General features: G+C 41.0%; 1 protein-coding gene across 2 annotated transcripts; it reads left to right on the top strand.

Annotated features, from left to right (window-relative positions):
- The first annotated feature begins 7,168 nt into the window (after positions 1–7,168).
- On the top strand, positions 7,169–14,288 carry LOC112264550 (zinc finger protein 239-like). Of its 2 annotated transcripts, XM_042297912.1 has the most exons (8): positions 7,169–7,436; positions 7,706–7,902; positions 8,034–8,138; positions 8,247–8,342; positions 8,894–9,004; positions 9,182–9,302; positions 9,892–10,149; positions 12,489–14,288. In XM_042297912.1, the coding sequence occupies exons 1-8, from the start codon at positions 7,403–7,405 to the stop codon at positions 13,472–13,474; spliced, it is 1,908 nt and encodes a 635-aa protein (XP_042153846.1). In that variant the 5' UTR covers positions 7,169–7,402; the 3' UTR covers positions 13,475–14,288. The 2 variants fall into 2 exon arrangements, with proteins under 2 accessions (XP_042153846.1, XP_042153847.1); XM_042297913.1 differs by lacking the exons at positions 9,892–10,149; positions 12,489–14,288 and adding an exon at positions 9,670–9,869.
- Positions 14,289–14,845: the final 557 nt, after the last annotated feature.

Here is a 14,845-nt window from a genome sequence, read left to right as displayed (position 1 = left end):
ACCAGGGTTTAGAGACCATCCCAACACCAGGGTTTAGAGACCATCCCAACACCAGGGATTAGAGACTATCCCAACACTAGGGATTAGAGACTATCCCAACACCAGGGATTAGAGACTATCCCAACACCAGGGATTAGAGACTATCCCAACACCATGGATTAGAGACTATCCCAACACCTGGGATTAGAGACTATCCCAACACCTGGGATTAGAGACTATCCCAACACCAGGGATTAGAGACTATCCCAAAACCTGGGATTAGAGACTATCCCAACACCATGGATTAGAGACTATCCCAACACCTGGGATTAGAGACTATCCCAACACCTGGGAATAGAGACTATCCCAACACCAGGGATTAGAGACTATCCCAACACCAGGGATTAGAGACTATCCCAACACTAGGGATTAGAGACCATCCCAACACCAGGGATTAGAGACTATCCCAACACTAGGGATTAGAGACTATCCCAACACCAGGGATTAGAGACTATCCCAACACCATGGATTAGAGACTATCCCAACACCTGGGATTAGAGACTATCCCAACACCTGGGATTAGAGACTATCCCAACACCAGGGATTAGAGACTATCCCAAAACCTGGGATTATAGACTATCCCAACAGCAGAGTTTAGAGATGTGAAATTGTGTTCCTGTTTGGGGACTTTTAACTTCAGGTAGAGAAAGTCCACCTTGAAGTAAAAATTGTGGTACAGTATATGTATATAGTATTGGCATAGTTTATTGTGTGTGCCTATGCTGGGCCAGCCTGCCCCCTAGAGGATGAACTAAGTAGGACCAGACATCTGGATCTCTTTCAGCTCCCTATGAGGCAATATTCTCACAAAATGGGTTGACTGGGTTTGTGGGGTATGATAGCATTCCTGTCGTACTGCAAGAGTGCATGTTTGTATTCATGTGATCACTAAAACCATGTCTATTGACTCTGAAAATGCTAACTTTGTCACAGTATGACAGTGCTTACTTCCCTTCCTAGAATAATATACAAATACCAATCCTGTATTGTTAAAAAAAATAACAGAATCTATTTTCTATTTGGTATATGTTGACTGTCACTCTTTTTGTGTCACAGGATTCTTACCAAAAGCCGAAACTACTTTTGTGACTAAAACTCACAGCCTATAGTGCCGAATGCTATTTCCAGCTATGCATGGTACTACTGCATGCATAGTATATCTTCCCGCCAATCAAGTAGTGAGATGAAGATAACAGCCAGGCTGTTGTTCCACTCTGTTCCCCTGAGGTGTGAGGGATCATTAGATTGAGACCTCTATTAGAGAAGCAGTAGACTCATTAGATGGAAAGGAAGACTGCCATCATATATAAATTCCCTATCTCTCTCACAAGCAATTACACATGCAGCTCACACACATATACATGCTCACGCGTACATACACACACACTTGCAAACTCAGTTTCTCCTTCACACAAAAAGCACGTTCCCACCTAGACACACAAGCACCAGATAATCCTATTCTAATGGAATGTGTTCACAGGCACAGTTCTCTGTCAATGTAAAATATATATATATATATATATATATATATATATATATATATATCTGAAACACACAAACACTTTCTCACAAGCTCTCTCTCCCTCATACACCCACCCACCCACCCACTCACAGAAAGCTCATTATAACTTGACAGGGGATTGGCTTGACGTCCACATCTCCAGTTGATTAATTTGCCTATTATTATTAAAGATCCTTTAATAAAACACTCACTCTAAAGAAAGATGACCGGCAGCTCCTCCCCCACCCCCCAACTGTGGACATAATTGTAAAACTTCAAACACTTAGAAGGGAAACTTCCTCCAGTGTGAACAGTGTGCTACAAGGACAGTTTATATTTCATTCCCATTGTTTTAGTCTTTTTCCAACTCTGATCGTTTATCCTATCCATCCAGATTTACAATGGCTTTGGAAGTTGCCAAGGCCACAGACAGTCCCTGAGCAAAGTGAGGAGTTCACTTGAGGAGATCTACTCAGCAGGCTTGAGGAAGAGGACTGTGTCGGGTTATCTGTAGTCCAGTGAGATGGACACCTTGGACCGCATTTTCTATTAGAAAGTCGTTTCACATCCAATTGTCACGCCGACGGCCATTCAGCTCTCCTGAGGAAACAATTTCTTCGGCGAGAGGGTAGCCCCATAACCATGGTTACCGGTGTGTCCCGTTCAAAAGAACTGGGCAGGATCGATAACATTTTATTTAAGAGATCCTTTGACTCCAGGGAATCAGACACTATTATCCTACCTGCCTCCTGTTTTCTGCAAATTGCAATCCAGGAAACATGATTTAACTTTGCAAACTGCAAACCGCCAAGATAAAAAAAAAAATGCAGTGACAAGCTGTCAATTAGGACCTCTCTTACTCCATCTCCATCTCTCTCCCTCTATCTATCTATCTATCTATCTATCTATCTATCTATCTATCTATCTATCTATCTATCTATCTATCTATCTATCTATCTGTCTGTCTGTCTGTCTGTCTGTCTGTCTGTCTGTCTGTCTGTCTGTCTGTCTGTCTGTCTGTCTGTCTGTCTGTCTGTCTGTCTGTCTGTCTGTCTGTCTGTCTGTCTGTCTGTCTGTCTGTCTGTCTGTCTGTCTGTCTGTCTGTCTGTCTGTCTGTCTGTCTGTCTGTCTGTCTGTCTGTCTGTCTGTCTGTCTGTCTGTCTGTCTGTCTGTCTGTCTGTCTGTCTGTCTGTCTGTCTGTCTGTCTTCTGTCTTTCTTTCTGTCTTTCTTTCTTTCTTTCTGTCTGCCCCTCTTCCCCTTTCTTTCTGTCTCTCAGTGTAATTCATCAGCAAGCAGTGTTCACTCTCAGAACAAATAAAGAAACATTTTATAACGGAATAGTTGAATCCATACAGGTGACCTATGGTATGGAGGAAGTGGTTGGGGGTCAAAACATGGCAGCCAGATTATTAATAGATGCACCAATATAAACATTTCAACTGCAGGCTTTGTTTATGAGGTTTCCAAGTCAATAATAGTTTGAATTCATGGAGATCAAAATGTTTTATTGTGAGAAAAGGCCTCCTGACTCAAGCATGTCTGTGGAGGATAAAAATACATGTGCTTAATTAACCAGATTTAACCAGTAGCTGGACACCAGTTGTTACTGACTAAGGCCTTGACGTTGTCGTCACACCAAACGTTCTAATTGTTGATTAGAATATGCAGAGATACTGTGTGGGTTATGGGCACTTCAATGGGCAGAGGAATACTTTGATATTCAAATGTCCAGATGTCTTGCCAGAGGCTGTCCTTCTTGGTGTTGACAACTCACACACCCTTTTCATAGAGTCTGAAATGTATTTCATTGTACTGAGTTCTGAGGCATGTTTTGAATAAAGCCCAAAAATATCAATACCCAAGAAAATAACTTTCAATATATCAACTGCAGCGGGGAAGCTTGTAAAGCAGCAGTCAGAAGAGGACAATACCAACCATGTTCATGTGAACATATCATTTTAAACACTGCCAGATTTTGATCCTCTGTTCCACCATAGTGCAGGTTTGATTGAATCTCAGCCTTATATTTCCATTAAGTTGTTTTTACTTACAGCACTACATTTACATTAAGACATAGTTAAGATAGAGAGTTAAGAGGTCCGCTGTGGTACCCTAAAAATGCTGGAGATGTGGCCAAATCTAGCAGAGACTTTACCGGGGGATCAGTGACCCGTAGTTTTCCATCTATCTCTTGCAATTGTGGGGGGTGGGGGTAGGAGGGGGCTCAGTTGATGAGTTTCGGCTTCCCTGTAGGGACTTGATTAAAGTCACTGCCCTTTGAAAGGAAGGGGGTTGATTTCACTGAGATTCATTCTAAACCCAATTTTTTCATTAGATGATCAATATATCCTGACAGCAGATGGTGGTGGTAGCAGCTGCACTGGTCCTAAACTGCCAATCAGAGACCAGGCCAGCAGCAACCAGCTTCCCTTCTGCTAAACCCAATAACCACCTGGACATGGTTCCATAGGTCTGTCATAGCTCTCAGTCGAGAACTGTATTAGGCAGGTCAAAATGGAAAGATGGAGCCATTGATTTAGTAAGTTAAAGGAAAATAAGAAGGCACAAGTTGCAGAGAGGAAAGATCTGGAGGATTTACACAGGCTTGGGTTTGGATTTGGGCTATGAACATGGTTCTGTTTGGTAGACCCTCCACACACATAAAATCTCTCATTCTCTCTCTCTCTTCTCTCTCCCGCCCTCTCTCTCTCATTATCTGTCTCTCTGTCTTTCTCTCTCTCACACACACACACATATGCACGCAAGCGCGAACACATACACACACACCCATCACCCCCTCCTCTCTGAGACTCACAGCGTCCCTCCCCACTCCAAAAGAAGAGGCTATAGGGATGCTGGGCTGCCAGTCCAGCTGTCTCCATCTGGCCAGCTCACTTGGCAGCATGTGACACCACACAACTCATGCCAAACTGTGTCCCAGCAGCTGGAGGGCCACAGCAAAAACCAATCAACAAACAGAACAGCATCGGTCTCACTGTTGCTGGGCCAGCTTCTATACGCTCTGAGAAAATGTTCACGCTACAGTATACTGTAGGCCTATCCTACCAAAACAAAAGTCCCTGTTCCATTCAATTATTTTCCTATCCACTACAGGGATGCACCCAAACAGCAGACATGGTTTGGGACATTACTATGTGCTATCTATCAGTGTTGATTACAGCACATACCTGGGCTTGGGTATGCAGGGGAGAGCACATCTATGGTGGCTTGTTGCCTCTTTCATTTACATAATAATACATTGCTTGTATGCCTAGCTAGGTTATTGAATATTTCCATTGTGGCAAGTTACCACATACTATTAAAAGAATTAGCTTGGAAGTTGCTTACCCACTCACGTGTGTGCCCACTGTTCATTATTCATTTGCGTAACAGACTGCTGTATGATCATTCTGCATTTGCCAAGAGACAGCATATCTAAATGTCATTGAGAACATTAATCAGCTGCTGAAATATGAGGGACCCTGTTTTCTCTCGGCTTGAGGGTATAATAGGCAGATGTCGCCGCAGGTCAGACATTATCATCCCTATTAATTAATGTTGATGGTTGAGAGACAGCTCCCCTATTGTGTCCCCAGAAAATTGCAGATGACTTTGACCTCTGTCTGACAAGGTAAGCAGTCTGGACAAGCCTATAGCACAATGATGAGCACTCTAACTTTCTTGGTAAGATGGCAGGATGAGAGTAATGGTACTTTTGTTGACATTTGAGAAGTAAACATGAATATTTAATTTGTTATACTTATTTTTGAATTACTGAAGTAGAGCTGTCCAACAGTTAGGAATTCATTGTTTGTCTCTTACATTTCTTATTGTGATTTGTCTGTGCAATATTATAAACACTCAATTAAATTAAATTATATATTGGAATGACTAGATCCAAAGAGATTCATATTTGAGGTTCGCATCTTTCTCTTTATTGTGAACCAAGTACTTTTTTCCTTTATCCGTAATTCAAAATTCATAAGGCACTCGCATATCTCGCACATCAGCAATCTTTTTTGCAGGTGCATGGTAACAGTTGGACAAGATGAGGGAAAAAGGAAACTGCACACTGCTTTCGATAGCATCACTGATCTTTAATAAGCTTACGTATCGGCCTCACGGCCTTCGTCAGAGCTTTTTTTCCTTTATCCGTATTGACCTTTTTTGTATATTTATTTCACCCCCGTTCAATTGGTGGCTGCAATACAACATCAGTTGTGGTAGGCCATAAAAGTGTCTGACAAAAAAACATTTCAGTTACATGCTAGTTGTCACAAAGCTTACGATTTCCTCATCCAATAAACCACTAACATAACTTTCTGTCTCTAAGTGGTAGTATTCATTCCCAATATCTTGGGTGTCTGAGATTTGATTGAGCTGCACCACTGACACTTCCTCATATGAACTCTTGGCTTCATCAGGATGAAAATTAGAACCATGTTCTTTATCCTCAAAAGTATGTCTGAGGGTCTTTGCTGAGCAGTTGATGTTCCCTCATTTAAACTCTCCAGAGGCCAGAGGTTTTGAACCTGAGCCTCATTTACATTCTCTGTTTGTACCATTTTGTTTAATTTCACCTTGTTGTCCCTAGCAATACAAAGTATAAATGTGTCAGTCATACAGGTATGACACTCGATCGTTGTTGCAGTCGCCTTCTTAACTAATCACCTGCTAATAATTGGTATTTGGCAAATCCATTAGCGCAAAGCAAGAGTGCATGAAAGTCATGTATGGAATTATTTTATTTCACACCAGGGTAAGCAAAAACAAATTGTTGAGGTTAATATAGCATGCAGCATTAAATGTAGGCATTACAAGAAAGACAGAGAAATAACCAGCAGGCCGTTTGACACAGCCCCCCTCAAAAACGGAACATATTTGGTTAGTAGAATCCCAACTAAGTATTTTCCACCCCAGTTTATTTGACACCAGTAGTAACGTTTTTTCTTAACCAGTGTGTGGTCTTGCACTGACTAAAATCTTAAATTATATTAATATGCTTTTGGGACACATATTTGCCAGATGTTTGGAGCTAGGCTGACAGTGACAACATAACATTCTAAAAGGATAGCTGTCCATGGTGCTGATATGTGTATCACTGTTCAAATGTCAACATAAAGCTTCCTATGACCTGGCTTTTTGTTCAAACTCACCTGTTTTGTATTCTAGGGACTCTAGTGAGTAGTCTGGACCCTGGTAGTATGGACACACAATAAATCGTTTTTCCTGTACAGTGCTATATTTGTACAATATATATTGTCCAGGCAACCCACTTTAAGCTGTTTGACCACAGTAAAAAGCCAACAACACTCCGTATTATTCCGAGTCTCATGAAATACACTGTACAGGTCCTACGGAGTATTTCCTACAATACTTTTACTGTGGCACCCAAAATAGTTTTTGTTATGTAAGCCAATGTGTATTCCTTATACAGGTATCAGCAATGTTTTAAAACCCACTTTTAATCAAAATGTCCCTTAATTATGAATTTTTTTAATCATTGTTCATGTTCAGACAACTATTTTTCATATATCATTAATAATCACTGGTTATTGACGCATTTATACTATTACGTAACGTGGGGACTTTTATTTAGAAATGTTTTCGAAATCCATGACCTGGAAGTACCTTTTTAGTGTTGCTGTCGAGACACTGGATCTAGCAACCTCTGTACAAAACGGTTTTATTTATCTTAGCTAACTAGGGTATTGTTAGCTTGAGTACATATGTCAACCTTTTTATTTACGTTGCAATCGCTTTAATATAACGTATATTCTAGGCTTGGTCGCACTATCTAACGTTAACATCAAACTTTTTAGCTAGCTTGTTTCGAGGGCTTTTTGCTTTGCAAACTAGCCATGGATAACATTATTGATCTAGCATCAGAACAAGGTTAGTTTGCTGCTTTGTCATGCATTGCTTATCATATAGCAGTAGTTAAATGTAGAAAATGATATGTCATGACTCATTACATTTTTGTTTTGTTTTTACATGGATCATTCAAATATGTCCTATAGTCTACCTACGCATAGCTTGTAAATTCACTAACTAGCTGAGTTATGGGATATATATTACTAGCTGAGTTATGGGATCAGTCGATTTTGAATTTATTATTTGTTTATCTGTTTAATTGTTAATTGCTCTTTTCAATTCCGTGACAGGTCTCCCTCTGTTCTCCTTGCGTCTCCTGGTTCCACCTCTACGCCTGATGTGCGCTTTCATGTGGCAAGTGACTCAACAGCGTAATGTGATGCAGTATGGGAAGCTGGAGGAATTTGTGACTTTGGTGACAGAGATGGTTCCAGAGCTGCTGAACTCCAGGCAGAGGACCCAACTCATCCTGGGACTGAGAGCAAGGGTGAGAGGTGTAAATATTGAGGGTTGGGAGGGGAAGAGTCTTATGATGGAACGAACGATGGGCAGCTACTAGCTGCAATTACTGTACATCTGTCCCTAGTCCTGCTTTTCACATATCCACCTCTGTTCCAGATGGTTTTAGAGTTGTGTTGCAGTGCGGGCAGCGCTGACCTCCTGACCATCCAGGCCCACCTGGACATAATCCACACATTGACAGAAACATCTTTACACAAAGAGGTAGTTTAAATTGGCAACACTTTATGAATGAGACACTGGGAAGAACTTTATTTCTGAAAGATGGACTCCTGTACATTTGTCTGATGTTTTGTTTGCACCTAATGACAGAGTCATGGTGATGAATTGGACGCTTCAGATTCTAACTTTGTGGAGCTAGTCCAAACCCTGCTGGGAGACCCTTCTGAGAGGGAGCATTTCTTCCAGGTGAGGAACTTTCTCTAGAGTTCTTTGATCCTTTTGCTTGAATATATTTATTAAATAGACTAGTTGAACATCATCTACTTAGATTAAAGGTAAGTATCCTTCTTCTGCATTCAGAATACCCTAAAGATCTTGTTAAAGTGGCACGCCAGTCTCCTTTTCACATAATTTATCACCTAATTTACTAAACAAAAGGCACATCTCAATAGGTGATCCAGGTATGACATAGTACAAGTGGGGGGGGTGCGGTCAGGGCCTTTTTATTTTATGTTTTTGCTCCTCCATTGTTCCCACAACAAGGGAGGAGGTTGATGACATCAGACCAACTCAACTGCTTGAATGGCCTCCATGAAGTTTGTAGTTGTGTAAAAAAAACACTATTTTGCTCAAAAGGTTTTTGTTGTTTTGTTTTTACCCTTAAGTGTGTGTGAATTACCATAATTATACTTGGGATATTGTTTCTCAACAGGAAAAGTTCCAAAAAAGCTGGAGTGCGTCTTTAATGGAGACGTTTGGCACTAGACCCATTTCATGCTAAATTGTCTATTTCACAGGAGGTGTTCCCAGTCCACTATGGCCCTCGGTATGACACAGCACTGCAGACACTGGTGTGGGAGTTCCTCTCCAGACTGGAGGAGCTGCTGCCTGTACCAGACCTCACGCAGGTACTGAGGAAAACATCTCAGTTCTAAAAGATTGACAGAACATCACGTCATGTGGCTCAACAGATGAATTGAATGGTGTTTTTGGTCATTTCAAAACTTGTCTAAAACCTCAAGTGGCTGGTACAACACTTTTTAACTTTTTAATGTACTGTATTCCCCCTGCCCTGCTCCTCTTAGATAACAGCATGGCTCGGTGCTGCCCCCTCTGTCCTGGAGGAATGTGGGCAGACTGTCTTTGACCCTGAACAACTGAAGACAGTGTTGCAGCACCATCAGCATCATGGAAACCTGAACAATAGTAAGGCCTAGATTCAATCAGATCAACCGTTAACCTGCGATGGCAGACACCCGCATAGCAGACATTTTGGCGGTATCGGAGGTGTAACTGTGTTGGAGCTGTCAAATCGGTGAGAAGCTGCTCTTCCGATCATGGCCATGAAGCCACACCTGCCAAGCGTTAGAAGTTCTGAGCGAGAAAGTGCAGCCTATATAGAAATAATTATGCTCAAATTGAGAAATCATTCAACTAAATTATGAGGATTTCTGTCATCCTATTTCGAGGTATAGATTACATCTCACATTCCAGTGTTCAAACTTGTAAACAAGGTTGCATGGGATTTTTGTTAATGCGACTCTGTGAACCCAATGGCAATGTCCGTTTTTAGGTGTAATGCCGGGAGCCACTTGTGGATTTGACGCAGTTCTACCTCCGACACTGCCAAAAGGAAGCACTGTGTGGATGTTGGCTAAAGTGGATCGGATTAAATCGAGCCCTATGTCTTCATCCAGATGATGGATATGAAGTACAGAGTCATATAGGATACCACTTGCCTTTTTAACTTGGCAATATACAGTAGGTGAATTTAATGATGTTCTCTCCTACCCAGGTCATGTCTCTAATTACACCACAGATACCATCCTGTCCACACTGTCCCTCCCTCCAATAATCAGAGTTGTTATTAACTACGAACCAGACAACTCTGACAATGTGAGGCCATTCTCAGATGATGATGAAGACCACAATGAAATCCTGGATGAAGGCACTGATAGATGTTTGGAGGATCTAGGACTGTCAACATCAGAGCAACAGGAGGGTCTGTCACCTGCAGAGACCTCAGTGTTGGTTACTCCAGTACCCTGTGATGGTAAGGAAAATAAAAAAGGTCAAACACTCATCCATTGTTAGACTAATATAGCATCTAAATTCTAATTGATATATTGAACAAAAATGTTAACGCAACATGCAACAATTTCAACGATTTTACTGAGTTCCAGTTCATATAAGGAAATCAGTCAATTGAAATAAATTCATCAGGCCCTAATCTATGGATTTCACATGACTTGGCAGGGGCGCAGCCATGAGTGACCACCCACTTGGGAGCCAGGCCCAGCCAATCAGAATTAGTTTTTCCCCACAAATGGGATTCATTACAGACAGAAATAAACTCTTCAGTTTCATAACTTCAGTTTCATCAGCTGTCTGGGTGGCTGGTCTCAGACGATCCCACAGGTGAAGAAGCCGGATGTCAAAACATGAGACATCTTTGGCATTATGTTATGTGACAAAAATGCACATTTTAGAGTGGCATTTTATTTTCCATGGCACAAGTTGCACCTGTGTAATGATTGTAATGTTTAAGCAGCTTCTTGATATGCCACCCCTTTCAGGTCGATTGATGATCTTGGCTAAGGATGCATGCTCACTAAAAGGGATGTGAACAAATGTGTGCACAACATTTGAGAGAAATAAGCATTTTGTGTATATGGAACATTTCTGGGATCTTTTAATTCAGCTCATGAAACATGAGACCAACCCTTTACTATATATATATATATATATATATATATATATATGTATATATATATATATATATATATGTATATATATATATATATATATATATGTATATATGGTGGTTATATATACAGTGAGGGAAAAAGTATTTGTTCCCCTGCTGATTTTGTACATTTGCCCACTGACAAAGAAAAGATCAGTCTATAATTTCAATGGTAGGTTTATTTGAACAGTGAGAGACAGAATAACAACAAAGAAATACAGAAAAACACATGTCAAAAATGTTATAAATTGATTTGCATTTTAATGAGGGAAATAAGTATTTGACCCCCTCTCAATCAGAAAGATTTCTGGCTCCCAGGTGTCTTTTATACAGGTAATACTGAGATTAGTTTCTCAGTCCACAGAAGCAATCAATCAATCAGATTCCAAACTCTCCCCCATGGCCAATACCAAAAAGCTCTCCAAGGATGTCAGGGACAAGATTGTAGACCTACACAAAGCTGGAATGGGCTGCAAGACCATCGCCACGCAGCTTGGTGAGAAGGTGACAACAGTTGGTGTGATTATTCGCAAATGGAAGAAACACAAAAGAACTCAATATCCCTCGGCCTGGGGCTCCATGCAAGATCTCACCTCGTGGATTTGCAATGATCATGAGAACGGTAAGGAATCGGCCCTTAACTACACGGGGGGATCTTGTCAATGATCTCAAGGCAGCTGAGACCATAGTCACCAAGAAAACAATTGGTAACACACTACGCCGTGAAGGACTGAAATCCTGCAGCGCCTGCAAGGTCCCCCTGCTGAGGAAAGCACATATACATGCCCGTCTGAAGTTTGCCAATGAACATCTGAATGATTCAGAGGACAACTGTGTGAAAGTGTTGTGGTCAGATGAGACTAAAATGCAACTCTTTGGCATCAACTCAACTCGCCGTGTTTGGAGGAGGAGGAATGCTGCCTATGACCCCAAGAACATTATGCTTTGGGGGTGTTTTTCTGCTAAGGGAACAGGACAACTTCACCGCATCAAAGGGATGATGGACAGGGCCATCTACCATCAAATCTTGGGTGAGAACCTCCTTCCCTCAGCCAGGGCATTGAAAATGGGTCGTGGATGGGTATTACAGCATGACAATAACCCAAAACACACGGCCAAAGCAACAAAGGAGTGGCTCAAGAAGAAGCACATTAAGGTCCTGGAGTGGCCTAGCCAGTCTCCAGACCTTAATCACATAGAAAATCTGTGGATGGAGCTGAAGGTTCGAGTTGCCAAACGTCAGCCTCAACCTTAATGACTTGGAGAAGATCTGCAAAGAGGGGTGGGACAAAATCCCTCCTGAGATGTGTGCAAACCTGGTGGCCAACTACAAGAAACGTCTGACCTCTGTGATTGCCAACAAGGGTTTTGCCACCAAGTACTAAGTCATGTTTTGCAGAGGGGTCAAATACTTATTTCCCTCATTAAAATGCAAATCAATTTTTATTTTACGTGTTTTTGACGTGTTTTTCAGGATTTTTTTGTTGTTATTCTGTCTCTCACTGTTCAAATAAACCTACCATTAAAATTATCGACTGATAATTTCTTTGTCAGTGGGCAAACGTACAAAATCAGCAGGGGATCAAACGTTTTTTTCCCTCACTGTATGGTGGTTATATAATCTGTTCTCCTGTATTTTTTCACAGAATTGAACTTGGATCATTCTCTCAACGTAATGGTGAATGCTGACGAGCCATCCCAGGTTCTTACCTGCACTCTGCCGCCATTCTCTCACAGTGAAATGGCCAACCTCTGCAAGGACAATACCGACCAAGTAGAAAAGGACAGAAAGCAGGTTGACAAGAAAGAAGAAGTGGTCAGAAAAGGAGACAAAAAGAATGTGATCAAACCGGTTGACAAGAAAAAAGAGGGATCCCCTGCACCCCAGAACAGGGCTCATGTATGTGAGTGTGGGAAGGTTTTCAAAAAACCATCACTGTTGACGCTACATATGGGAGTTCACACGATGCCACATCATTGTGACCAGTGTCCCAAACGATATGCTACTCCTGGGGCACTGAAAAAGCACCAGCTACTTCACACAGAAGAAAGACCATTCGCATGTGAACACTGTGACCGGAGGTACAGGAGTGCTTATGATCTCAAAGTGCATGTACGCATTCACTCTGGGGAGCGCCGTCACATGTGTACTATTTGTAAGAAGAGGTTTGCCCATCCAAGTACACTAGTGAGACACACGCGAATGCATGCTGGGGAGAAGAATTATTTATGTAGCATATGTGGTAAGGCATTCCTTAGCTCAGGAGAAGTGCGGTTGCATACACGAACGCACACAGGAGAAAACCCCCACACCTGTAAACATTGTGGAAAGGGTTTCAAAGCATCTTGCCATCTTACGGTTCATCTGCGATCTCACACAGGCGAGCGTCCTTACACCTGCACCCAATGCCCCAAATCTTTCACTACCTCAGACTCTCTTAGAACGCACATATATACACACACTGGGGAGAAACCTCACCGGTGCTCAGAGTGTGGGAAAACATTTACTCAAAGGTGTAATATGGTAAATCATATGAGAAGAATTCACCGGTTAAGATTCTCCAAAAGCAGTCCAACAGAAAGAAGCACAAAGTCTCGTAAAAATGCTTTGAGTGCGAAAGAAACTATGTAATAGGTAATTCCAATCGAAATATTGATTGGAATTATTGAGACAAGAAATTCCATGTTTAATTCTGTTTTAAATACATGGTTTTACAGGTCCTCTTTTGTATATCAGATTATCATATCAAAACATGTTTTTCAATCAACTTCAAATCAAGGTTCTTCACATCTACACATGATATTTACACTGCAAATAATGATTTTAGAAGTGGGATGATGATGATGACATTTACTGAATTTAAACTGTTTGACCAACCAGATTCCTTAATAACACCTGTAAGATATACATATACAAAGTGTCCCGACTACCTCCAGAGGTCTTCAGGAAGATTTCATCACACTCTGTTCACTATGCTTCAATTGAATTGGCTACGTGAGTTTATTTCCAAAATGCTATATCCACCAATTTTTCACATTGGTGTTTTTTCACCTGAAATTATTGCATGTGGGTACTTTCATGTGTGTGCCAAATACTAATGTTCTCATTTTTTAAATTAATTGATTTTAGGTGTATATTAAAACTATTTTTAAGCAAAACTTTATATCCATTGTTTAGTTGAAATGGAATGTTTGAATGCGGTATTTTACTGTGATATGTGGTGGTTGTCTCATCTAGCCATCTTAATAGGGGCGCTTTAACCTCTACGGGATTGGTGTCCCTCAACCAAGACAGTTGTTGCTCAAAATGCGATAATGTGACTAGAATTATGTTGTAAACAACAGCCAACTTTCCTGGACATAGACTTGTTTTATATGGGCAGTGTCCAATTTACAGTAGCTATTACAGCAAAAAAAAAATACCATGCAATTGTTTGAGGATAGTGCACAACAACAAAACACTGGTTTGATACATTCACCTCTGAAGGTAAATCATGTACTTACATTCAGTAATCTTGCTCTGATTTGTCATCCTGAGGGTCCCAGAGATAAAAATGTAGCATAATTTTTCTTTGATAAAATCAAATTTTATATTCAAATGTAGGAACTGGGTTTTACAGTTTGACCCCACTGCTGTCTCTGGCTCCACACCCACCCCGCCCTGCCATCTAGATGTGAAGGTTAGTGTATTTTCTGTAGGGTAGCTAATGATCCATCATTTATGACATTCCTGGGAGTGTGTAAACTAAAAACAATTATTACCATAGCATTTTTGTATGTTCTCTAAAGTTATGTATTTGAAAATGTATACATTGACCAATTCGGCACATTTGGGCAAACTCCTGGCAGACTTGATACAAAATATTGTGTTGTGATTCTTCACTGGATCAGTCAAACTTTGCACACTGCTGTCATCTGGTGGACAACATTGAAATAACACCTAGAATCCTATCTCAATGTATGGCCTTTCTCTTGCATTTCTCAAATGATTAAATATCATTCA

Source organism: Oncorhynchus tshawytscha, linkage group LG15, assembly GCF_018296145.1.
Source record: "Oncorhynchus tshawytscha isolate Ot180627B linkage group LG15, Otsh_v2.0, whole genome shotgun sequence".
NCBI lineage: Eukaryota > Metazoa > Chordata > Actinopteri > Salmoniformes > Salmonidae > Oncorhynchus > Oncorhynchus tshawytscha.
This window is presented reverse-complemented; position numbering and strand designations above follow the sequence as displayed.

Coding starts and splice junctions, on each gene's coding strand:
- LOC112264550 (XM_042297912.1), top strand. CDS start 7,403: ATGGATAACATTATTGATCTAGCATCAGAACAAG. Junction 7,437..7,705: donor TGATCTAGCATCAGAACAAG/GTTAGTTTGCTG, acceptor ATTCCGTGACAG/GTCTCCCTCTGTTCTCCTTG. Junction 8,139..8,246: donor AAACATCTTTACACAAAGAG/GTAGTTTAAATT, acceptor ACCTAATGACAG/AGTCATGGTGATGAATTGGA.